The sequence below is a fragment of the Magnolia sinica genome, chromosome 10, assembly GCF_029962835.1.
Source record: "Magnolia sinica isolate HGM2019 chromosome 10, MsV1, whole genome shotgun sequence".
NCBI lineage: Eukaryota > Viridiplantae > Streptophyta > Magnoliopsida > Magnoliales > Magnoliaceae > Magnolia > Magnolia sinica.
This window is the reverse complement of record NC_080582.1, coordinates 7,585,375-7,612,485: the sequence shown is the minus strand read 5'-3', so window position 1 is coordinate 7,612,485 and position 27,111 is coordinate 7,585,375. Positions and strand designations below refer to the sequence as shown.

General features: G+C 41.2%; 2 protein-coding genes across 2 annotated transcripts; one reads left to right on the top strand and one right to left on the bottom strand.

Annotated features, from left to right (window-relative positions):
• The first annotated feature begins 2,913 nt into the window (after positions 1-2,913).
• Positions 2,914-6,802, top strand: LOC131257895 (LRR receptor-like serine/threonine-protein kinase RGI3). The gene is made up of 2 exons (XM_058258825.1): positions 2,914-5,719; positions 6,134-6,802. Exons 1-2 carry the CDS (start codon positions 2,914-2,916, stop codon positions 6,589-6,591), a joined length of 3,264 nt encoding a protein of 1,087 aa, XP_058114808.1. The 3' UTR covers positions 6,592-6,802.
• Positions 6,803-10,066: 3,264 nt separating this feature from the next.
• On the bottom strand, positions 10,067-25,672 carry LOC131257896 (uncharacterized). Its single transcript, XM_058258826.1, has 6 exons — positions 25,543-25,672; positions 23,378-23,652; positions 23,018-23,243; positions 22,320-22,412; positions 12,636-12,723; positions 10,067-10,655 (listed from the first exon to the last, which is right to left on the bottom strand). Exons 1-6 carry the CDS (start codon positions 25,614-25,616, stop codon positions 10,374-10,376), a joined length of 1,038 nt encoding a protein of 345 aa, XP_058114809.1. The 5' UTR covers positions 25,617-25,672; the 3' UTR covers positions 10,067-10,373.
• Between the last annotated feature and the right edge of the window lie 1,439 nt (positions 25,673-27,111).

Sequence of the window (27,111 nt, the reverse complement as noted above, 5' to 3'; positions counted from 1 at the left end):
TTCATAAAGTCACACAGATATAGAGAACGGAAAAACACAAATACCAATTTAAATCAGAACTTCTTGGTCCTTTTTGTTTTTTTTCAAAAAAATTTTTTTTAATTCTATACCCTTTTTTTTTACACACACTCATACACTCATATAAAAGTGGGATTTCACCACAATGAGTACTTGAAACCATGATCTCATGTTGAAACTCTTGTGAGCCTACCACCATTGCATGAGTAAAGACCCATCCAAACATTTTCCTTTCCCACCCCTGAGAAGTTTTTAATGATTGGGGTTCAATTCCCATACTTTTTGCTTCCAAGGGCCCGAAAATGTTTTTAACCATTGGTGATCAATTCCTATTGTTTCCTATGGGTGCAGCCCACTCGAGCTTTAGATTTGCTTCATTTTTCAACTCATGCCTTAAAATTAGCTAGTCAGATGAACTGCCTCAATAATCCATATACATCAAAAGTCACGCTGCTTTTTAAGCGTTCAAAAAGCAAAAAAAGCAAAATTGTCACTATCTGCATTGGAATGGTGTTGGAATTAAACCATTGGAGTAGTGTTGGAATTACACCAATAAATAATTATTATATATTTTCTAGGTATTTGTCATGTGAATTAAAAAAACAAACACCCCATAATGTTAAGATGCTGATGGATGGGTTTTGTTGACACGTCTTTGAACTATGTGAAGTTACCATGCACTCGAGTTGGGTGGGGTTCAATCATGATGTGCATGTGAAATGCAAACCATGCATATGGTGTATCACCTCATCTTCACCATACATCCTAAGAATCATCCTGATCTAAAATTCAAGTGCCATGCACCATTGTAGAATCATGCCTAAAGCCAATATATTCACATGGTGTGGCCCACTTGAGTTTTTGAATGGCTGATATTTGGTGTGACCCCATCATCCCGGACCTTATGAATGGTTTGGATGCTACATACATAGATGGTGGATTACCATAAATAATATATTTCATCTTGAAGTTTCTATGGTAGGCATCACCCTCACCAATGTCCTCGACTGTTCTGTTTCTTGTTGCTCACCTAAGTTTGGTTCCCGCGTCATTTTGGAATCTAGGCCTGAAATTGGATTTTACCTATACATCACGGTGGGGCCCACACACCTCTACCTGCACGGACGCGTTTTGGCTAGTGACGCTGCGAGTAGTATTGGCGAGGTGGCTACTGGTCTGTGCTCTCTGGGCCCTACAATTATGTATGTATTTTATCCACGCCGTTCCATCCATTTTTCCAGATCATTTTAGGGCTTGACCCCAAAAATGAGTACATATAAATCTCAAGTGGACCACACCACAGGAAAACAGTAGTGATTGAATGTACACCATTAAAAACCTCACAGGGTCCACTGTAACGTTTATTTGACATCCAACCTGTTGATTAGTTCATAAAGACCTGGATGAAGAGAAATAACAAATATCAGCTTGATCCAAAAAAAAAAAAAAAATGCCCCCAAGAAGTTTTTAATGGTAGGCGTTCAATCAACATTGTTTCCTGTGATGTGATCCACTTGAGACTTGGATCTACGTCAATTTTGGGATCATATCATAAAATGAACTGGAAAAATGGATGGACGGCATGGATGAAACACATACATCATGGTGGACCCACAGGGCACCGACCAGCTGCCACTGGACAATCCACGTCCACCCCATACATCACGAGAAGAATACTCACCTGCGCACCTTCTTACGTGAGCAGCCGTGCGCACCTTTGCACACGTGTTATGGGCACAGAATCTGAACGGTCCACATGATGCAGCACCCCTTCAAACTCTATGGGCCCAATTTTCAGCCTGATCCAAGATCTAGTGGGCCATAGCAAAGAGAAATGCAAATCAATGGAGGAAACTGTTTCCTTTTTCCATGGCCCACCAGAGTTTTGGATCGGGCTGAAAGTTGGGCCTGTAAGGTTTCAAGAGGTGCCGCATCACGTGGACGGTTCAGATTCTGTGCCCATGACACATGTGCAAAGGCGCGCGCAGCTGCTCACGTAAGAAGGGGCGCAGGTGAGCATTCCTCTACATCACGATTGGGCCCACACAGCTCCAACAGTAGCATGATGGGCATTCTGGACCTAGCAAACCTCACTTCAGCAAATTCCACTGTGGGGCCAACCAATCCCTGTTGTGGGCAGCGATGATCGTTGGATAGGACACGCCCACCATGGAAGATAATCAAAGCCATCCGCTTAAGGGAATGGTGAGAGATAAATCGGTCTCACCGTCCATCTTGCAGGCCCTTAGATGAATTTGATCATCCAATGGGATTGATCTTAGGATCATGTGCAATTCATCTTGGACCTATCCAAACCATTGCCCAGATTGATTGCAGGTATAACACCTGACCCATATACCAACCAGTAACAAGAGGTTTCCCACATTCATAGAATACATTGATCCAAGCCATTGGTCTGACAAGCTACATGTAGCTTACGCTGGCAGCCTTGAAATCTTCCAAATTGGAAGATCCTAAACTTTTGATCAACGGCCATGAAACAGCGGAAATATTCTAAACTCTAAATCAATGGCCGCCCACAAAACAATATGAGATTTCTTTTCTATTTCTGGGTATTGAATCTGCTGTGGCCCACCATATAAACAGTTTGGATCACTGAATTATGACCACCCCAGCCAAAATTAAATCTCCAGCCTTTAATCAATCACCAGACAGATAAAAAACCAAAAACCCCATCTGCATCCAATGGCTGAAAATAAAATAAAATAAAAACAATGCAATGACATTAAAAAAATCAAGCACACAAAAGGAAGCTGCTCATGGATCCAGATCTCCTGCATTTCTACTATAAACAAAACATGGGGTTCTTCCCTCTACAATCCCAAAACAGATCATCTGCTCTTCCCTTCTCTTCTCTCCATCCATCCACCAGCAATGCCCCCAAATCCCAACACCTTCTCTTCCTCTCTCCTTCTCTCCGTGTTCTCTCTCCTTTCCATCTCTTGCTTCTCCATAGATGAACAGGGCCTTGCTCTCCTCTCATGGAAAAACAGCCTCAGCCCCTCCACAGATGCATTCAAAACATGGAATCCATTGGACCCAAATCCATGCAATTGGTTCGGAATCGTCTGCAATTCGAATTTGGAAGTGGCCCGAATCAGCTTGCAGTCAATCGACTTGCGAGGCTCATTGCCTTCGAATTTCCAGTCCCTCAAGTCATTGGAATATCTTGTTCTTACAGCCACGAATCTCACCGGCCCAATTCCGAAAGAGTTCGGGGAGTATGCCGAATTAGTTTTCATTGATCTCAGTAACAACGCAATTTCGGGGGAGATTCCAGTCGAGATTTGCACGCTTTCGAAGCTGGAGAGTCTCTACCTCAATTCGAATATGCTTGAAGGTGGGATTCCTTTGGATATTGGAAATCTTTCGAGTCTCTTGCATCTAACGCTCTTCGACAATCACCTCAGTGGTGAAATCCCAAAAAGCATTGGGAGCTTACGTAAGCTCGAAGTCTTCCGGGCTGGTGGGAATCAGAATCTCAAAGGTGAATTGCCTTTAGAGATTGGAAACTGCAGCAATTTGGTGATGTTGGGTCTTGCAGAAACAGGAATATCTGGTAGTCTGCCTCCATCAATCGGACAGCTGAAGCGGATTCAAACGATAAAGATTTACACCGCTTTTTTATCAGGTCCCATCCCGGAAGAGCTCGGAAACTGCACCAATCTGCAGAACTTGTATTTGTATCAGAATTCGATCTCGGGTCCCATACCAACTCAACTCGGGAAGCTCCGAAAGCTTCAGAATCTCCTCTTGTGGCAGAACAGCTTGGTGGGTACGATTCCCTTTGAGCTTGGAAGCTGCAGGGAGCTGACGGTCGTCGATCTATCCATAAATCTCTTGTCTGGAAGAATTCCCAAAAGCTTAGGAAACATTTCAAATCTTCAAGGACTTCAGCTCAGCGTCAATCAGATTTCTGGTCCAATACCGCCTGAAATTTTGAACTGCACCGCTCTAACTCATCTTGAAGTCGACAACAATGACATCTCAGGCGAGATTCCGAATGAATTCGGGAAACTGAAGAACCTGACTCTGTTCTTCGCATGGCAGAACAAGCTCACCGGGAGTCTTCCAGATAGTCTCGCCGAGTGCGGAAATCTTCAGGCGCTCGATCTGTCTTGCAACAATCTATCGGGCCCAATCCCAAAACAGATTTTCGAGTTGCAGAATCTCACCAAGCTGTTGCTTATTTCCAACGACTTGTCGGGTTTTTTACTGCCCGAGATCGGGAACTGCACAAACCTTTTCCGCTTCCGAGTGAGCAACAACCGGCTCGTGGGGCCCATCCCTGCCGAGATTGGGAGCCTGAAGAATTTGAATTTTCTTGATCTGGGCAGCAACCGGTTAGTAGGGCAGATCCCACCATTGATCTCTGGGTGTGATAATCTTCAATTTCTAGACTTACATTCAAATGCAATTGTGGGATCCTTGCCTGAAACGCTGCCAAAAAGCCTACAAGTCATCGATGCTTCCGATAACAGACTTTCAGGGCCCTTGACTCCCAGTCTTGGGGCATTAGCTCAGTTGACTAAGCTTGTTCTTGGTAGAAACCGACTGTCCGGCAGAATTCCAGCGGAGCTCAGGTCTTGCAGTAAGCTACAGCTGTTAGATCTCGGTGACAACAGTTTTTCAGGTGAAATACCACCAGAACTGGGTCAGATCCCAGCGCTCGAGATCTCTCTCAACCTCAGCTGTAACCAGCTCTCTGGTGAGATTCCACTCCACTTCTCTGGCCTCGACAAGCTTGGGATCCTCGACCTCTCACACAACGAGCTCACAGGCAGCGTCGATGTCCTCACCACACTTCAAAATCTTGTTGCCCTCAACATATCCTACAATGGCTTCTCCGGCGAACTGCCTGACACCCCATTCTTCCGGAAGCTCCCACTGAGCGACCTTGCAGGCAACCATGGGCTCTACATCCCAGGTCGTGTGGGGCCTGACATCCATGTAGGTCCCACCAGGGAGGCAACAACAGCATTGAAGCTGGCAATGTCCGTCCTTGTCAGCGCTAGCGCCGTGGTACTCCTGCTGGCGCTATACATGTTAGTTCGTGCACGTGTGGGCCACAACGGTGGACTGCCAGCAGATGACGCATGGGAGATGACACTCTATCAGAAGCTCAACTTCTCAGTTGACGACGTCGTGAGAAATCTAACATCTGCCAATGTGATCGGCACAGGGAGCTCTGGGGTGGTCTACAGGGTTGCAGTCCCGAACGGACCGATGCTAGCAGTTAAGAGGATGTGGTCATCAGAAGCTTCAGGTGCATTTCAGTCGGAGATCCAAGCACTTGGATCGATCCGGCACCGGAATATTGTGCGGCTCCTGGGGTGGTGCGCAAATAATAGCACGAAGCTATTGTTCTACGACTACCACCCGAACGGGAGCCTCAGTGCCCTCCTCCACGGGGCCGGTGGGAAGTGCGTGGCCGAGTGGGAAATGAGGTACGAGATCTTGTTGGGGGTGGGCCATGCGCTCGCATACATGCACCACGACTGCGTGCCCGCAATCATGCATGGAGATGTGAAGGCCATGAACGTGTTGCTGGGACCCATGTTTGAGCCATACTTGGCAGATTTTGGGCTGGCCAGGACTGTGAATGGTGGTGATGATTCTTCCAAATTGGATTCTAGAGCTTCTACTCACATTGCTGGGTCTTACGGATACATGGCTCCTGGTAATTCTTCTCTCTTTTCCCCCCTAATCTTCATGGCACTGTTTAAGAGAACATAGAAAATCTTGGATAGGAAACAGAACACTACTTTCTTCTGTTTGCAGAAAAAAGATGGGTGAATATATTTTTTAAGTTTTCTTCTTTTTTTCTTCCCCCCCCCCCAAAAAAAGATCTTAAATCAATTTCTAAGGCAGGGAAAGCAAACAAGTGGACCCCACTTTGCATTTTGACTTTCTTTCCCAACGGTTTCAACAGGAAAAAAATGCAAATTTTGCAAATTTGCCATTGAAATCCATAGTTTTCCATTTCTACGGGAATCCATAGTTTTCCATTGTTGTTGTTGTTGTTGTTGTTTTCACATTGAAGGCTAACAATAAGCTTAGTTGATTAATCCAATTTTGGTATATATATTTTCAGAATACGCGTCGATGCAACGGATCACGGAGATGAGCGATGTATACAGCTATGGCGTAGTTCTGCTAGAGGTCTTAACAGGACGGCACCCATTAGATCCATCATTACCCGGTGGGGCGCACTTGGTTCAGTGGATAAGGGACCACTTGCAAAGCAAGCGGGACCCATTCGACGTGCTAGACTCAAGGCTCCGGGGCCGACCAGACTCGATAATACAAGAAATGCTTCAGGCGCTCGCGCTCGCAGTTCTGTGCATTAGCAATCGGCCCAACGACCGTCCAACAATGAAGGACGTGGTTGCGTTGCTAAAGGAGATTCGGCGCATGGAGATTGAACAGCGATTGGAGGCGGATGCATCGAAGGGCGAATCAACAGCTGTGGGCTCTCCTACAGCTAAGAGGATGGTTTTGCAAGGTTCTTCTAATTGCTCTTTTGCTTTCTCTAATTCTTCCAGTTATTAGTTGAAAATGAGAGTGACTAGGGGAAGGAGATGTATGTGCACTGCACACCATGCGTATTGTAACAGGACCCAGCAAAATGGCAGGAGGTTGAGAAAGCAGTGAAAATATGAGAGATTGCCGAGATCCAACAATATGAGGTGTAAGAGAAAAAAAACACGTGTAATTTCTCTTATTGGGTTCTTGTAAATTTCAATAAAATTATTTTTGTGTATTTCTTATTTGTTGAGAGGAATGATTATGACACTCTGGCAGAATGTGGGGGACCATTCTCATGCGGGCATCCGCCACATGCACTGCATACATGTACTCAATCAAGACCATCCATATCACAGGCCCATTGTGTATGGGTCATAGGATGAAAAACCAGTCTTGATCAAACAATCCTAACTGTTCAATTGGCGGTCATCGAGTGGACATGTACAGAAACGTTAATCACCTCAATGCAGTGGGCAAACGTCCATTGATAGGGTGGTAATGATCATCTGATAGGTGTAACATTTTGGCTACTACCCAACTAGTGGGGCCCTCATTTTGGATGGTCTAAATTAAGTACACATGCTCAAGCAACAGTATATCAAATACTTCCTCTATAGTCCTCCATCCAATCAGTATACAGTATACACAGGTGGGGCCCATGGTTCAGTTACCTACACTGTTAATCTGGTAGGACCCATACGATCCAAACATCACTTCTATAGAACAATCCTCACCTTTCAAAAGGTGATGTTAAAATAATGGTTATGGTCCACTAAGCTGAAAAAGGATGGATATGGCTACAGGTTGGTTGATTTTCAAGGCACAGCCCATCCATGGTGTGACCCATCAGAACAACGGTTCAGATAACTGAACTATGAGGCCCATCTGTACAAATGCAAAATATACACATTCAGGTGGAGGATAATGCAGCATCCCTCCAATATAAAAATCATGGTAAAAACTTCAAATACAATAGAAAACCAGGGAAATGAGGTGGGATTGGAATCTTTTTTTTCTTTTTTCTTTTTTTGGGATGAGGTTGCATCGGAGTGTGTAATTACTGCTAGGTGGGATGTTTTGGGAAGTGAGAGAGAGAGAGAGATGGGCTAGGGTGTGGAAGTTGGTGCAATGATTGGGGGGGGCGTTTGGACCATATCAATATTTAATTATAAATGTTCCAGTGCTCTGAGAGCACCATAACTTATAGTGCTCGTAGTTGCATCAGTTTACTTGGACGGTCCGATCCATCGATCTGAATGGTCCAGTACGTCCAAAACACAATTATTATGTTTCCATTCAAAACTTACACTGATCGGATGATCCAATCCATCATTGATTTGGCCTTATTTTCTACAGTCATCTCCTTTTTTTCTAGCAATGGATTAGATGGTTACAAATGCCTAACAAAAGTGGTTCTTTAGAATCATAAGCAATCCATGACGGGCCTTAACAAATAGACAGATCAGATTGTTGATTGCACATAGGATTTCATAAATAGTCTTGACCGTCCATAATTTAAATAAATAAATAAACACCATTTGATCAAATGGTTAATATTTGTCAGATCCCATGAAATATGCTCTGGACTTGATGAACAGTCCAGATCAACAGAATGGACTAAGTGTCCCCATGGAACTAGGGGCTCTGTAACATGGAGAGCCCTGGAGAAGTTCTCATATTTAATAACTGATGTTTGAGAGAGAGAGAGAGAGAGAGAGAGAGAGAGAGAGAGAGAGAGAGAGAATCAAATGAAGTCTTCTGTCTGTCTTTCCAGCAAAGCGCTCTCATGTGGCCTCGTGCTGCCAACCTTACCGGCCTCTTCAATGCAGAAAGATGCATGTGAGGAGAGAGAAATAGAAAGAGACTTCTTGCTAAAGAAATACTACTCTGAGGTTACTATAATACTCATCTGAGAGAGAGAGAGAGAGAGAGCCTAAGGCACTAGCCCTTTGTTTAAAAGGTAAACGGTCCCGAGACTCAGAAAATGTACAGTTCTCTGTGGCCCATGATTCAGAGATCCGCACCACTGATCTGATTGGCCCCTATGCATGTATGAAAGATACATTGGACTGGAAAGATCCTAGCCCTTAGACCAACGATTTGAAATCTTACAATCTTCCAGTTTGGGAGATTTTTTATGTATCACCTATCTACAGAGGTGAATATCAGATCACTTGTCTAGGACAACCACTACCAGACAATAGGCTCCACATGCATTGAGTTAAAAGCCAGAGCAAATTCCACATGCGCCAAGGCTTGGGACCACCTTAGCAAAACGGTGGTTTAACTTTTAAGTCATAGAATTTTGGTAACTCTACTCCAACTCAGATGAGTTGACTCGACTCAGCATGACTCACTCAACTTTACTCAACATGACTTGAAGCAAGTGACTCACTTGCAAAGCATTCCAACACAAAAGTAAAAACATGCAGGAGCAATGCTCTAACCAACAAGCCAATCATCATCTGCTTGCTAATAGAGAAATGCTCCAATGCTCTCAGAGCACAATAAGTTATAGTGCTCCTAGTCACATTGCGACACTTAGTCCAATTCACTGATCTAGACTATTCATAATGTCCAACACACATTTCTTGGGCTACCATGCTAACGTCACACCAACCCAACAAATACTAACCATTGATCAATGGCCTTTCAGCAAAAGTAAACCAACGGTGAGTCTGGATGCAGTATCAAATCGAATTGCAATTATTAGTCTAATAAAGTGGAACCAGCGAAATTGTGATTTCCTTCCTTAGCATCCATACGAAGGTTTTGGCTCCAATCATGCAAGCAAGTTGCTTTCAAGTCGCACGTGAATGAGATGTAACTGAAATTTGAGGGCTATTTCAATCAGTAAAAATGCTGGGAAGTGATTTCAAATTTTGTCATTTCCTCTTTGCAATCCACTTTGTCTGTGCATCCAATTGCAGCCTTTGAATTTCAATACTCTAGAAGAAACAGAGAAGATAGAGAGAACTCTGAATTTCAGTCTTCAGTTACTGTAGAACACATGGAGACACTAGGAAAGGAGAAATAAGAAACCTCGGACGAGAACTATGAATTCAAAGACCCTAGATAGAAATAGAATAGAAGGTGAATCCCAACAAAAAAAAAAATCAGGATTTTAAGAGGAAGGCTTCCTGGCACTAACATGCTGCAGAAATTGAAGACTTGGAAGTCTTCCATGCTCTTCAAGAAGCCAACCAAGAAGCTAACCGTCTGTGACACAAATAGCAGTAATGAATGAAAAGAGAAACCACTCGATGCCAATATTAGCTGTAGTTCCTCTGATTCGTAAAACTATTCTAAGAGTATCATCCCTTGTGCATAGAGTTTAGAGATATCCTTATGCATGCCTAGGTGTGGAAGATTGAAATGCATGTTCACGCACTGAATAAGATTCTTCACGCAAGCCGTGGGTCCCAGTGAATTTCCATTAAGATTGTAAATGATCAGAAACACACATTTTCAGTTGTACACGTGATAAAATACATGACGATGCCAGAACAAGCCGAATCACGTATATAGATCACATGAGAGTACATACACATGGGCATATATATACATTTGCATATCAGATGGATACCATCCATGAAATGGTAAGCTTGAATTGAGTAAGATGAAACTACAGGAATGGGCTGAAAGATTCTCAAGTCATCAATAGCTATGCCCATATTTCTCTAATCAATCCAATGTTTTGAAGGAACTAAAAAAATGATACGATCAACAACCATGACCATTAATCACAAGTGAGTGGGCATTGAATCATTGGCAGTCCGGTTGGGTTGTGTGAATGCTAACATGCTCTAGGGTGGATATTGGGACTCCAACTTCCTCAAGATGAAGTTGGTAACTTGCCAATTGAACCCGCGGTACTGCAGCCACCTCAAAATCCTTGATTTACGTGTCTCAAGCGGCACATCTTGACCCCGCAGCCATTGTTTGGAGGCCTGAGTTAAGAGGCGATCCATCGAAACCTTTGACATGCCTAGAATTATATCCCGGTTCCCATCAGAGTCATTGTTTTCAAACACCTGCTTCATTGCCTTCTCTGCATCTGCTTCACTCACGCCCTTACGAAGAAGTGCCTGATCCAAAAATGCCCCACTTCTTGGTTTGAAACATTTTCATGATAGTAGGAATTATCACTAAAAAGTTTTATTAGATTCCCTAATAACATCAGTTTCATGTTTGTAACTTAAAACAAGGATGTACGTGTCAGTGTTTGACATGCATAGGGTGTTGGACAAAATAACTTCAAGGGGCCCAATAGGCAGACACATTCATAGAAATACTTTCAAGTGGTTAACTATTACATTTTAATATCCCACACCCATCTTGCTCTAAACATCGGGACAAGTGCAATTTGCTTTTGTAGATTGTGGTTCTTGCAAACTCAATGGCTGAGCTACAAAAAAGGGTCTTGCTTGCCTCTTTTGAGCTTGAATTTGCAATTGGAATGGGAGGATCTCGAGACCAAGGAGGTTTCTAACTACAGTTACCGGAGATGCGTCTCAAAGCTCATAGGCTGAGGCATACTGCTTAGCATTCTCAGCTGGGAAATCCTCCAAGTACTCTAGATCTGAATCGAAAACCATTTGCTTTCTTCTCTGATCTTGCTGAATTGTCGTCTGTTGTTGCAGAGTTTTTAGGTAAGGGCTGTTGAGTGGCTGTGATAGTTGTTCTCCTTAGGTTTAGGCTTAAGAATTCAAGGATGCAAGACCCCTTCTGAGAGAGAAGGGTCTATTCCTATAGAGCTAGTTGGCTAAAGAGGTACTTGAAGGAACCTAGATGGCTTTCTAAAAGGTAGGTACCTTGGGGATGATAGATAAACATCACAAGAGGAGCTGTTGATGTGGAAGTTGGATTGAGAGGGAAATTTAGTGATAGAAAAGATTACAAGAGAATTCAAATTTGGAGGGATGAGATGAAGCAACATGTATAAATCTTGTGGATTGCAGGGTAGGTCAGGAATTTCCAAAGCCAGATGGAGGGGTAGATTGCATAATTCAAGGATGGGTTGGGGGACTAACTATGTGCTATAAGGTTGATTTGGACAGAAATTGCTCAAATTTTTGGAGGGAAATGGAGTTAGCGATTTGAATTTTCGCAGTTCTGGTAAATTCTACTAAAACACTACAAAGAATTGGCACAAACCCTCCAGTCATCTCAACCACAACTTCATGCTTGGACTAGGACCTCAGATCAGCATGATCTAGGTCTCATTGGAAAGCTTATCTAATGAGCTTCAAAATGGTCCCGAAGTTCATGAAAATCAGAAATAGGAGTCTGGAATAATTAGAGCCCGAAAATAGTAATCTTCAGCAAGGGTTGCCAGGGTGGTGGAAATGGTTTTTCCACCAACCAGGGAGCACAATTGTTTTTGAGTGGCTCTCCATCCAGCGGAAAAAAGTATCTCTGCCACATAGAAAGCTCCCTTAAAAATGTTTCTTTTTATTTAGGATTCCTGCCAGATAGAGAGACCCACTAAAAATGTGTCTGTCCCAGACCAACTGGTCCTCACATTTACCATCTCTGGGATCAATTATTATGGGGGTTTTAGCAGGCTTTAGGTGAGGGTTTAGGCATGGGTATTGAATAGGTTTAATAGTATTTTATGTAGTTTTGAGTATATTTTGGGTTGGTATTCTGTTAGGTACTTAGCAACATTTCTGCAACAACAAGGATTCAAACAAGACCCTCCTAAATTTTACAACAATTAATCAAGGCAAACAGTTGGGATTTCACGAGTTGGGGTGTGTACTGCCATGCATCTATTGGATAGTATAAATTACAAAACAAGGATAATATGTTTCCCTCCGGTATGTGTGTTGTAGTTTACAATATACTTCCAAGATTACCAGGAATTTCAATATTTGTGTATTGGGTTTCATGCTTGATTTTCAATTTATCCTCAAGCTCGAAAAGAAATTGCACAAGGGCAGTTTTGAGTAAAAGATCAGACCAGGCAAGCAATTGTTCATGTGTGATGTATAGGTAAGAAAATGAAAGAAAACCTTGTGTTCTAAAACAGGGGAAAATGATTATTAAAGGGAGCAGGCACTCACTTGTTTGATCCGCCTTGGTCCCCAACTCAAGCAATGCCATTTGGACTGAGAAAATGATTCCGCATATAAGTAATCATTAAGCATCCCCCTACAAGGAAACAAGAAGTTTGAAGTTCAAACTACTTCCATAAATGTGCATGGCTGTATGCATGCTTGTTCTTGCCCATGCCAGCAAGAGCATTTTCAGATAAGACATGTATAATATATACCATAAGAATAAGATACATTGGGGGGGGACAAGAACTTCCAGAGTGCCCACACAATTGTGAAACAGTATAAGCGGGTTGAATAGACTAATATACACTTGCAATGAAGGATGCTGAGGTTCGGAACTTCAGCTCCAAAGTTTTGTTCATGACAATTGCGCAGATGCTCGATGCTCCGTCCAGTCCTTTGCAAGCCACCCCTCTTATGGATAATCAAGAGTCAAACTTTTTAGTAGTGCCACTGCCCGTGAATTTTCTTTTTCCTAAGGATCTTGGGATCAAAGAGCAATCAGTTTCGGAAAAAAAATCTCACAACCCAATCCCAACAATCTTTGTTGCATGATTTCACAACAATTGTCTTTCAATTGCTACAATTTCAGTTTATTTTGATTATGATGTCAATGAGACAATATTTGTACCCAAAAATGCCTTGTTGAGAAGCTTTCATTAATTCTAGGAAATAATGCATTCCGAGCCGTGATCTGGCATAAGCTCTTAATTACAATCCTGGGGAAAAAACCTTGATTAAAAGGTAAGAACCAAGAGACTGGCTTGTTACATGGTATAAAATAACATTATGCAAATGATGCATGAATCCTAATCCCTGTCCTTCATCTTTAGAGTGTCCGGATCATCGATCAGACTAAAGCATTCTGGTGCTTCATAAGTCTGATAGGCTTTGGTGTTTAGGCGTCTCATATGGCCATCTAGATGTCGAGATACCAGTAAAGGATGTGCATCATGTACCCTGAGAAGCATCTGCTTCAAATAGCCATGTAGCCTTATGCATATACTACCCTGTAGGGCAATTTCTTACAACACTGTCATGATTGGGACTTGGGGTTCCAGCATAGTCATGTCTAACATACTAGATACGATAAAAAAGAGTGCACTTGGCAGCACACAGGGCAGGGAATGCGACCTAGCTTAAGGGGTGCGTGAGACCACTAGGGAGAGTGAAGCATGGCTTTGAGCCTAGGGGTGCAACTCGGGTCGGGTCAACCCGAACCTGATTAGAGCAACCCAAACTTTGGGTCATCCTTGGTTGAGGTTGGGTTTGGTCTTGGGTTGAAAATCCTGAACCCAGCACAGGTTGGGTTGGGTTGGGTTTGGGTTTAGTCCTTGGGCAATCCAACCCAACTTGAATCCAACCTCATATGCAGTCCTTATAGATGAGAGTTATAACTAATATACATGGTGCAAACATAAAATCATGCTCTAGATACAAAATATGGTTCGTGGAAGTCTGACTAGCATGATTAGCAAACCACCATTGATTGCTAGCATGTTCACATAGCGCACTACTTGACAAGTGCACGGATCTCTAACATGTGTGTTGTCTATCGAGATCTCTTGCACCTGTTCCACCCTCTCATATGAGAGGCTATTCAATTAACCGTTCACCAGTCACGACTCACGACTTTGTTAGAAAAGCTTGTTTTGCATCTGTAATGACTAGAGCTGTACACGAGCAGACTAAGGCTCGAGTACTCGCTCGACTCGACTCGGAATACTCGACTCGTACTCGACTCGTCTCAGTTAGAGCCGAGTACGAGCGGGTTTCCACGACTCGTTTAGATTACGAGTAGAGTACGAGTCTAGAAGTACTCGACTCGGTACCTGTGTATATAACTCCGCCCGAAAAAGAAAAAAAAGCCCTACCCCGCCCGTCATTTTCCATAGCGCCTAAACCCTACCCCCATCACCCCACGGCCCCACCCGTCCTTTTCAAGCAGCGCCCTAAACCCTTCCCTCCAAGCCAGCGTTCAAAAAAAACTCTCTCTCTCCTCTCCCTCTCCCAGCGGCCAGCGCCCGTCCAGCCGTCCCTCTTCTTCCCTCTCTCTCTCTCTCACTCACCAGTCGCCCCTATCCCCTGTCCGGCGGTGCTTGGTTCGAAAAAAACTCTCTCTCTCTCCTCTCCCTCTCCCAGCGCCCGGCCGGCGGTCCCTCTTCTTCCCTCTCTCTCTCTCACTCGCCCCTATCCCCTGTCCGGCGATGCCGCTCGTCCCGGTGCCCCTGTCCGGTGACGGAGCTCGTCCCTACCACTCGTCCGGTGTGCTGCAGCTCATCCCTGCCAGGCTGTCACTCATCCCGTCGTCCGTCATCGCCCTGCCCTGCACGCAGCTGCCGGTCGTCCCTCTTCTGCTCGCCCGGTAAGGTGTGGCCGTATGGGGTTTATTTTTTTAATTTTTTATTGCTAATATATGTTAGAAATTGTTAATATAGTTTGAAATTAACCTGATATTTGTGTTTTCTCTTGATATCATGGTGAATTGCTTAGTTCAGTTTCCATTTGCATACATGTTGTATCATTGAGTGAATGTAAATATTTTGTAAATATTTATATTAAGCGAATGTGATCCGAGTTGAACTGATTTGAACCGAGTCAAGTTTGAGTTAAGTTCTAAGCCTACTCAAGTTCGAGTTAAGTTCTAAGCCGAGTCGAGTTGACCGAATTAACCAAGCTAACTCAGTTCATGTACAGCTCTAGCATACAAATATAAAAGTAGGGCATTTTAAATTGACTGAAAATGGATCACAAATCTAAGGGTTAGGATTTTCCACGATAGAAGATGCTTGTGCATCCACCATTCATGTTTTAGCCATTAGATCAATTGTCTGAATCATGAACGTGGGACTCACATGTTTGATGAGAGAGTGAAAGGGCTGCTTCACTCCAAAAGCTCAGACAATGATGCACGTAGAGTTCGTGCATACATGTTGTATCATTGACTGTATTGGTCTCATTGTTGATTTTCCTTTTCTCCAACTATAATTTACATGTACTTGGTTTTCTATGGTACGAAATATATTGCAACAACCCCAGTTCATCGCGGTAGCCCACTCTTGATTATCGTCGTTCATCATTGTACACAGGGCAGGGCTGTGGATTTGAAAAGGTAAATTACACAGTCCTATCACTTGATGTACGTGAGAGTGCAAACCCAGGACAGTCCGGATCCATACTGATAGGAATGCAGATTAAATGGTATTGAATTTCATTGGGTAGAATTAAAATTGTATATGAGTCAAACCAAGTTGGCCATCAAAATTCCTAGCCTGCCCTCGGTCTCAAATTGGCCATGTGGGCCCAGGTCAAAATATTCAATTTGATCCTGTATGGTCAAAATATAGTTATGGGATTAACCTGATATGTTAATATAGAAATTGTTTAACATATGTTAGAAATTGTTAATATAGAAATTTTTTAATCAAAGGTGAACATCTCACTCCCAATTATTTACTTTAGTGTGTGGCCCACCTCAATTACAACTTACAAGTCATCATTTTGTTTGTTTGTTTATTTCTAAGCCTATCTTGGGTCTTCAATTAATATCATAGTGGGCCTATCAAAGTCAGAGTAGCTTTTGTTTATAAAGATCTTTAAATGTGATCCACTTAATAAGTGGATAGGGCTAACAATTAATGAAACTGTTAGTGTTGAATGCTACCACTTTAAGATGCCTTTGGTTTTTTATTTGACATTTTGTTATTAGTTAGCTAGATGATAAATATCAATTTCAGCATGTTCCATTGTTTGCATAGATATGAATTATTTGTATTGTTTTAGTTGTAGACTTGTAGTATAAGATAATCGGTTGCCCATTTGAGGATTTCTATGTTGCCATACATAGATTCAGTGTGTTCTTGGATGCATAGAAATTCTCAAATTGTCCCTTTTTGGACAATTCAGGGTTAGATAGATTGTAATGTCTTCATTTATTCCAATTTAAATGCATATGCCTGTTCTGGTTTTGTCTTTTCTTTTTCTCTCTGGATATATTTTATGTATTTATTTCCGTCGTCAAATGTCCACATTTTGTGTTGATGATTGACATGCGAATCAAATACAAGATTAATATATTCTGAAGAGATAAGGGGAGATGCTGCCGGAATTTCGGCGTAGCATTTAAATTGGAAAATGAAGCATTACAATCTATCTAACTTTGAATGGGTGACTGATTTAGACAGTTAAGTAATTATGCCCGTCTAGCGGTCAGTCTAGCCATCTAGGACCCTAGCCCCTAGGTATAGCCGTATAACATATCGAGAACTTTATTTTATAGATGGCTAGTCAAGACGAAAGCCCAAAATACCCCTGGAATGGGTGCATCGGCCACATCTCCTCTAATAGTAGAGGGAGACACAGACACGTCAACCGCATGCAAAGGGAAGAAGAAGAGATCAGCAGTGTAGGATAATTTCGAAGATGTGACAGTTAACGGTGTACAGAAGATAAAGTGTAATCACTGCAAAGGGTTATTCAGCAAGATTCCAGGAGGATCTACGACACATCTGATTAGACATTTGAAGACGTGTCCTAAGAAAGCAAGACTTTCTCCTCCCGGCCAACAGATACTATCATTTACGAAGTCAGAAGGGGACGACTCCCAAGGCATAGTGTCCACTCATAAGTTTGACAATGAGAAGTTGAATGAGTGGTTTATTAGATTAGTGATTTTGGAAGAAAAACCTTTCAGAATGATTGAAAGTAAAGGATTTAGGGCTTTCTGTCAATTCCTTAATCCTCGGGCCGAGAATGTCTCCCGCGTCACAGTGCAGAGAGAAAGCATGAAGATGTACGCAAAGGAGAAGATGAAACTGAAAGAAGTTTTAGCTTCAGTGACTAGAATAGCTTTGACTTCTGATTTATGGACGGCGTCCAATCAAAGAAAAGGATACATTTCATTAACCGCTCACTATGTTGATAAAGATTGGAAACTATGCAAGAGAATTTTGAACTTCAAACACCTTCCTCCTCCACATACTGGTTTACTTATTTCAGATTGCATCTACAGTTGTCTAGAAGGCTGGGGCATTGAGAAGCAAATTTCAGCAATAACTTTAGACAATGCTTCAGCAAATGACAGTGTCATTTCATGCTTACGTAACCAGTTCAGGGCTACAGGAAATTTATTTTTTGAAGGAAAAATATTCCAGGTCAGATGTTGTGCCCATATTGTAAATTTGATTGTACAAGAAGGGCTGAAAGCAATTGACAACACTATAGAGAACATAAGAGAAAGTGTGAAATATATAAGGGGGTCACCATCGAGACTGAGTGTATGGAATGACATCATCCAACGTTTGAATGTGCCATCTAAAAAAACGTTGAAGTTGGATATCTGTACACGTTGGAACTCGACCTATGAAATGTTAGATGCGGCAATGGAATTACAGCTTGCATTTCCTGAATACGCGGCACGTGACAGAACGTATTCTTGGTTGCCGAGCACAGATGATTGGGCCAAAGCACAACAAGTTCACACATTTCTCAAAGTTTTCTACGATTGCACGAAGATTTTTTCTGGGAATCAGTATCCAACCGCGAATCTGTTTCTTCCGTCTCTTTGGAAGATTAAGGATGCTCTACAGAAAAATGTCAGTGCGGGTCCAGATTTCATACGCCAAATGACAGTTGGTATGAAGACGAAGTTTGATAAATACTGGGACGAATGTCATCTGTTGATGTCCTTGGCAGTTGTTCTTGATCCTCGTTGTAATATGGGGTTGGTTAGCTTTATTTTCATGAAGCTTTATCCTACTGAAAGAGCGGCAGCAGAGACGTCTAAGGTTCGTCAAGCCCTTGAAGATTTGTACAAATCGTATGTTAATACTTTACCTGCAGCGGGTGTTGAAGAAATTAGAGATGCGGATATTTTTGTACCTGATAATCCGGATGTGCTAAATGAATACATATCATACTTGGCACAAGCACGAATGGGAGTTGATACTAAAGAATCAGAGTTAGAAATGTACCTCAAGGAGCCAATCGTAGTGCTCCGAATTTGATGTGTTGGAATGGTGGAAGATGAGGGTTAGTGAATCAAAATACCCTACATTATCTGTGATGGCACGAGACATATTATCTATACCAATTTCAACAGTGGCATCAAAATCCGCATTCAGCACAGGGAGCAAGGTTGTGAGCAAGTATCGAAGCTCACTTTCGCCAAATACAGTTGAGGCGTTGATTTGTACGCAAGATTGGTTGCGCCCAATATGGGGAGGAGATATGAATGATGATGATGATAAAGAAGAGGAGATTGAGATTCGTGACGAGTCTCTACCTACAGATCAATAATTATTTTCGGTTTTGCAATTTTTTTTGGTTGAATGTTGAATGATCTGTAATATTATTTCACTGCAATTGCAAACACGAAAGTGTTGGTCCTTTTGGAATGTGGTTTGGAAAACTTTTAATCTTTGATATTTATTTACATATGCTTGTTCATTTGCTTTTATTTTTTACTTTTGATACATTTATATTGCTTTCTTTTGTTCCTATATCAAGTTCAATTTATTTATCAATATTCTGATTTTTAAATTAAAAATTGAATGTAGATATGTCGTCATCTGAGCCATCGACAAACATTTGGGACTATGCTTCTCTAGTTGAATCACCACCAAGGTCTGGAAAAATAAAGATTAAGTGTGGTTTGTGTGGCGCAAAGTTTGTAAACAAGACTAATCGTTTTTGCTTACACTTGTCATGTCGAGGTGGTGATGCAAAACCATGCCCCAATGCCCCTAAGGATGTCCAAATTCTTTTTCAAGATCTGTTAGATTCGAATAGAAAACCTTTTACTCCATCCAAACTTTCTGCTTCTGGATCTAGTACACGAATGACATCCACAGAAGATGCAGAGGAGGAAGCCAGATTAAAAGGCTTGGAGGAAGAACAATTCCAACTCGCCTTAAAACGCAGTATGGAAGATGTTTCTAGACTTCAGCGATATTCGAGTCAAAGACAACATGATGTTGAAGCAGGGTCGAGTTACTCGAGTACGACAAACAAGAAGAAAAAAAAGAGTAACAAATTCAAATTCCTGACTCGTCTCGGTGAATTTTATAGGGCATTGGGTACTACATACAATTCTTCACATAAAGCAAGTTTGAAAAATCTAGTTCAAAGTGTAAAAGAGCACGAAGGAAAAATCTCTTCGCCTTCTGACTCAGAGGAAGTGAACCAATTTGTATATGAAAAAATAGATAGCAGTTCCAATGGATCAGATGACAATACAGGAAAACACTCCTCTTATGGAGGTTATTAGTTATAAATTATCATTTTGAAGTGAACAATGTAATGTAAATATGTTAATGTAATTATCGAAGTTTTTTAATCATAAATTATGTGCATTTTATATCTTTTATTGTTTAGTTTAACTTCGAATTCCAATTGACTCGAACTCGCCTCAAAAACTCGCACTCTACTCGACTCGATTTCTACTCGTACTCGAACTCGCCTCGAAAACTCGGACTCGACTCGACTCGTTTAATACTCGTACTCGGCTCGTACTCGGGCGAGTAGAGTACGAGCAGGGAGTCCATGCTCGTCGGCCGAGTAGAGCCGAGTACGAGCAGCACTCGGGCGTTAAGAGCCGAGTACAAGTAGGGCGATACTCGACTCGACTCGTGTACAGCTCTAGTAATGACTCATGATCTAGGGTTTATTACCACCCAGCAGGGCCTACATGCTGAGTAGTCTGATAAATCGGCCATGTTATGGACTTTAGACCATATGGGCTACCATAATCAACTTACATTGACTGGATAATGATCATCATCACAATCAGTAGATGAATTTAGTACAATGACGAGAAATATTTCGATGGCTCTCCTTCAATCTAAAAATCAAAGGATAAGATCATAAGTGAAGACTGATTATGGGGCAATAGCTTACTTGTATTAGGAACAATAATACGGACAGTTCAATCATCAGACATTCTCAAAATGTGTGACTTTAATGCAGTTATTTGATTATTAGATGTCTTACTTCATGTGTTAGTTTACTATTTATAGGTGTTAACCCAACCCAACCCAAATTTTGATAGGGTTAAGAATTGAGCATTTTTCATGGTCAACAAATGGATATGAGCACAAATATCAAAATTCAACACAATACAAAGTGTCGGACTTGCAAACTATAGGATTCATATATTTGACAGCATATACTGAGCTCCTGTTTGTTAGAAGCTTGAAAATGAATTAATCTCATTTTAGTTAATCATAATCATGTATGAGAGATCGTGATCTTTAATACATAATTGCATTTAGTTAATCATAATTGTGTATTAGGATCGTGATCTCTGATACATAATTGCATTTAGTTAATCATAATTGTGTATTAGGATCGTTATCTCTAATACATGAGATTAGCTAAAATGAGATGAACCCATTTTCAGGTGTCTGCCAAACAGGCCCTAATAAGTTTTAGAAAGACAGCATTTTTTTTAAAACTGGTATAATGCTTCTTCAGTGGGAGCTTTATACTTTAATATCAAAATTTCCTCATGAATCATTTCTGTTGAAATCGGATGATCGCAAAAACTATGTAAATGAAAATATATGTTCTATGAAGTCTTGATGAGACTAAATCAAAAATAGCCGTAAGTGTTGAGTCAGAATCCATGGGCTGTCTAATCCAAAATGGATACTACGTGGACTGTTATCAGTACTAGCACCAACATAAGAAATGGGTCCAAAGCGATAAACTGGAGAGTGTCTCCCAATTCATAGCTAACCTTTCTCATGCTGTAGAATGATAGGAGCCATTACTGAAGAAGCATATGCAGTTCTACACCCAATAGAATGAAGATATAAAAAGAGTAGACCTGGTTTATCAAGTGTTGTTCTAGATGGCTTTTCAATCTACAGCATCACTGCCATGAGAGAAGTTTAGCAATCCATCACTTGAATAACCCCTTTTCCTGGCATCTATGGGTATGTTCTTAACTATCTTTTTTTTTTTTTTTTGAAAGGTAACAACACTACCAGGGATTGAACTCGGATCACTCAGAGACACTACAATGTCTCTACCAGCTCATCTTAACTAGCAAGTTTGTTTCCATCAATTAAATAGTCTAAACTTGTTATCTGATATCAACCATTTTTTAGAATGGTTATTTAACTGATATCTAACCTTGAGATTAATGAAGCCAATGACCGATCAAAATCTCAGAGAGGTTGTTCTTTGCAGTTGGGATTGAGCATGGTTGAAAATATCTGCTGAATGTACTGTATAAGTATTTTGACAAACCATCATGATGCATTTTTCACATGTATCACTGATATGGAACTAAAGCAATCAAAATTCACAGCTTGGGATGCATGCATCAATATCAATATTTCGATCCTTGGGATTGAGCATGCCTTGATCTACAGTTTTGTGAGAATGGAGAACAAATTCCAGATAATATATCCCAAGAACAAGAAGGTGCCTTTATAAAGCCCCAAAAAGTTGCCGAAAATAATTGTTTTTTTCTGAACGGCAACTAAAATTTAATAAAGAGATAAAAAGGAGAAGCAAGCCCAAGAGAGCAATTACAAATAATCAGATGATGAGGAATCATCTTTCAAGCGATAAACTAATAAATTTAAGAAGCATAAATGATCCACATTTGTCTTGGAAAACATTTTAACAAGCATCTTTCACCCGATAAAATTAATAAAGCTGTGAAGAATAAATAATATACACCTGTCTTGGAAATCAGCTATCACTGCCTTGATTATATCCGGGGGAAATTTCTTTCCATTAAGTTTCTTTTGCAGCTCGACTGTTGTAAATGCTCTGTAGGGAGAAAGAGCATGCTTCAAGATACTGATCTAGTTAATAGAGAGAAAAACATGAACTATGGCAAAGAGATGAAAAGAACTATGCAAGGAAATATAACAATAGGTTTGCATTAGAAAAGAAAAGCGTCTCTGATATCATGAACAAATTTCCTTAGAGCCTAGAAAAACTTTATATCCTCTTAAATGAAATGGAATGAACTGGAACTTAGGCCATGGAAACTTGAAATTTTAGCTGAAATGTGCTTTCAACCGTATGATATCTATGTATGCATTTCTTGGTGTAGGGTGTCTGCACGTACACACGCGCGCGCGCACCCACACCCGCACGCATGTGCACACGCACACACACACACACACATATAAATAAATGTGCTTAAGGAAGCCCACCGCTTTGCGTATGCGTGTGTTGACAATGGATTGGCTTTGAGGCATAACAATATAATAGATATGTCTATTTTTGCTCAATGATCACGAGTCATTGTTTTCAGGAAGAGATGTTCAGGCTTATCCAAAATCTTTCAATTGAACAAAATACGGAACACATGAACATAGAGATAAGCTTAAAATAGAATGGAAGCTGCCCCATGAAGAATGTCAAACCTTGTTGCAAGAACTTCGACTGCCATTTTTTCAGCATCTTGCTTAGTTTTACCGGCATGCGTTGCATCCTTCTCAAAGACACCATTATCATCGGATATGTTAAATTCTCCATTATGTTGTTCAGCCTCATCTATGAGATGATGATCCATGACTTCCTGATCATGACCAGTGTCATCTTCAAGATTTGAAAATTCCACCATGCCTCCAATCATATTGCTTGAGTTCACTGCATGAACAAGAAAAAGCTGATGAGAGATGAAAGAAGCTAAGCAACCGCATTTGTGAAACCCTTGCATGTAAATTAGCATCTTAATTAACATTACACACTACAATAGGTACATGGTTTCTATGAAGTCTTACTAGTTTCAGCATCAGAGATTCTCTCAGCACTGGAAAACTGATATTGAGACCCATCATTCGCATTTGATAATCTGTGTGTTACTGTTCTGTCATGCGAAAATGTAGCTTTTGAAAAACTTGAATCTGAAGAACGATCAATTGCTTTTTCCTTCGAACTCTTTGTATGTTGAGAATTTTGATTTTCTCTGCCAAGGGAATATTTCTTTGGAGTGTATCTTACAGGACCTGAGGATTGATAAGCTCTACAGCAGCTGATGGTACTGGATTTCTTTATCCTAATATTACAAAAAATAATAATAATAATAATAATAATAATTTTAAAAAATGGCATAGAATAGCGTAAATTACTAGAGTGATGCTGTGATAGACTCCGATATATAGTAGCCATAAGATCAATCCATGTATTAAATAATGCAAAAGAACATCAAAGAAAGATTCTGAAGCAACACAGGTATCAAACACAGAATTACTTCTTTTTTTTTGGAGAGGGAGATTGACGAGGAATTTTATTAACACAAAAGGGGGGGAAACAACAACAAGGCACTGAGGCAGAGCCCTAATTACATCCCAAGAAATGCAAAATAACAATAATTAAGCTTAGAGACACAAGAAGGCCATTCAATAACAAGCAGCCTAGCCCTTTGGGACAACCCCCTCCACCACCTTGCTTGTATCCTTAAAGCACCTCGCATACCTTTCTTCCCAAACAGCCCGCCAAACAGCAAGTAAGGCCATTCTCCACTGCACCTTTTTGCCTTCCTTAATTCCAACCCATACTTGAGCCCATGATGGGCCAAAACAAACAGTCCCGAGCCCAACCAATGAAGATTATGCATGGTGCAAGCCAGGCAACCCACCTTTGTGCAAGATCTGAGTTACTCATTAAGCATGCCCCATCATGCACGATATATGACCAAAATGTCCTTGAAATTCTAAATGGGCTTGACTGACAGGCTCCTCAACGAATCCCAAGACTGGCCCTGTTATCAAACAGGCTTAAATTTTAGGCCCAAGCCTGGCCCTCTAGCCAAGTATTCCATCCCAAGCACAGCCAGAAGCAAGCCAGGCCCAAAAGCCCGACAGATCATCCCGATCTGTTGACAGCCCTAATTATACTACAACTACATTGCCAAGCATCTCCCCATTCTATACATCGCATGTACCTGAAATCTGAATCACGGAAACCAAAATGGAGCCAAGTAGGCTACCCTGACCTTTTGTTACTAGTCAGTTTCTTGACGAATTTGGATCGTTTACTACACCCTGCTTGTGACTGTCTGTCAGACACCTACCAATTTGGGAGACGCAGTTTGGCTGGTGACATCAACACCAGCCAGCTAGCTGGTGTCAAAGTTGTGGGCCCCACCATGATATGTGTGTTTTATCCACACTATCCATCCAAGCTCAAGTAGACCACAACACAGAAAACAGTGTGGATAATGACATCCACCATTGAAACCTTCCTAGGGCCCACAGTGATGTTCTTTTTGTCATCCAACCTGTTCATCAGGTCTCACAGAACTTGATGAAGGGAAAACACAAATATCAGCTTAATCCAAAACTTATGTCACCCCAAAGAAGTTTTCAACAGTAAGCATTCAATCCCCACTGTTTCCTGTGGTGTGCTCCATTTGGGATCTGCCTCATTTTTGGGCTCATGCCCTAAAATGAGCTGGCAAAATGGATGGAGGACATGGATAAAACACATACATCATGGTGGGGCCCACAGAGCTTTGACACCAGCTAGCTGGCTGGTGTTAGGGTTACCAGCCAAACAGCATCCCCAATGGGGCAGCTCCAACCATAATTGCTATATAATTTCTCGCCTACAATCCATTTACTGCGGGCCCCGCCATTTTGGCAGTTAGAATTTGAGATACTCTCTACATATACGGTAGGGCAGGTGCTGCCCATCCCAATCAAGAAAAAGTAAAATTTTTCAAATGGTCGATGTAATGAACCGTAATTTCCAAAGAATTTCGCAGACGGAACTAATCGAGTGCTTGGAATCAGCAGTAAATAAGAATCTTTACAATTTCAAGGATTTCTACAAACCAAAAACGACCAAACAAGATTTCAATCATATGGATGAGATTTTTTCAGAAATTTTCCTTTCCTCCATTACTAAGAAAGCATGAAGATGTTAGAGAAGGAGAGATTGTTACCATGAGAAAATGAGACTACGAGATCGAAGCTCTATCGAGATTTGAATGCTCAGATTCCCTGCCAATGCCAACATTTTTCTCCACGAGGAAAGAGCGAGAGAAACCCTAACAGAGCGGGAAATTTGAGACTGTTGGGATATATATGGAGAGAGAGGGTCTAAGTACAACCTGTTGGACTACAATTTGTAGTCTCTCAGATAGTAATTTTCATTCTGTTATATTTCTACAGAATCCAACACTTACATTAGTTTTATCTGACATTTATTATTATATTATATAAAAATAAACTATATCCACTCATTATATGGACCACAATTACATTTTCCTTTTATAAATGGTTAGAAATTGTTATCTATGGTATGGCCCGCATGATTAATGGATGGGGATTTAATTACATATAAAATCATAATCTTGATGAAATAACCTAATGTAAGGTTTAGATATCTTTAAAAATTATATAATCGAATTTATTCTCTGAGTGGACCATGAATTGTGATCCAACCGGTTGTACTTTGCCTTCACATGTAGCCGCTGCATGCTAACTTAGTATACCGTCCAGCACTCCCACCGATGTATCTATTTTTTAGGACATCCAAGCCATGTAAAATTTGTACCTCAATGTAAATATTACCTAAAGCAAAAATAACTTCATTCCAGTAATCATACAGGTCCCACCATCAATGTAGGGCCAGTGGTCCGATTTTAACGAACTGGTGCGGCCCACGAAATATATCTGCTTAGTTTTTTATAAATATGATATTCATGATATAACACAATATTTTCACGGATCAGATTTTCTAAAAATATGATATGTTTGTAGAAAAAGAGAAATATACTATAAGTTAGCATACAGCAGGCTGTCGGTTATCAATTTTATCGAGGGCCTATTTGGGCGGTGGGATTAGAAGGGATTAGGTGGGATGGGATTAAGAAAAACATAATTATTACCCATGGTAGAGATTGTACCAGGATACGATTATTGCCATGCTTTATTGGTAATACGGTGGTATATTAAATGAATATACCCACCATCATTTGAAATTGCTGAGAATAACACACATGCGTCTATAATGTTTTTTAACCTCATTTTATGACATAGGCCTAAAAAAGAGTTAGATCCAAAACTTATGTGGCCTTAAAGAAGTTTTCAATAGTAAGTATTTAATCCCTATTGCTTTCTATGGTGGGGTTCACTTGAGCTTTAGATTTACCTGATTTTTTGGTCCATGCTCTAAAATAATCTCGAAAAATGGGTGGACGGTGTGGATATAGTCCACACATCATGGTGGGACCTACACAACTTGCTAACATTGAGTGAAATTGGCACGGGACCCAATGCAATTCCATCATATCTAATTCGAAGCTTTTCCATTCTTCCCAAACTTGGGGGTGGAATTGGCACAAGAACAGATGAATCCCATCCCACCTAATCCCTGCTAAACCCACCGCCCAAACACGCCCTGAGGATGAAGAGGAATCGTGTGTTCTCGACCCCCCAAACACGCCTTGAGGATGAAGAGGAATCGTGTGTTCTCGACCCAAGGCTTTTGCACAGTGTACTCGGGTTTT

Excerpts from the sequence above, each read along its gene's own strand:
- LOC131257895 (XM_058258825.1), top strand. The coding sequence starts at position 2,914 with ATGCCCCCAAATCCCAACACCTTCTCTTCCTCTCTCCTTCTCTCCGTG. Across the intron at positions 5,720-6,133 it reads TTACGGATACATGGCTCCTG|AATACGCGTCGATGCAACGG; the intron begins GTAATTCTTCTC and ends ATATATTTTCAG.
- LOC131257896 (XM_058258826.1), bottom strand. The coding sequence starts at position 25,616 with ATGTTGGCATTGGCAGGGAATCTGAGCATTCAAATCTCGATAGAGCTT. Across the intron at positions 23,653-25,542 it reads CGTAGTCTCATTTTCTCATG|GATAAAGAAATCCAGTACCA; the intron begins GTAACAATCTCT and ends TTGTAATATTAG. Across the intron at positions 22,413-23,017 it reads GTCGAAGTTCTTGCAACAAG|AGCATTTACAACAGTCGAGC; the intron begins GTTTGACATTCT and ends TTCTCCCTACAG.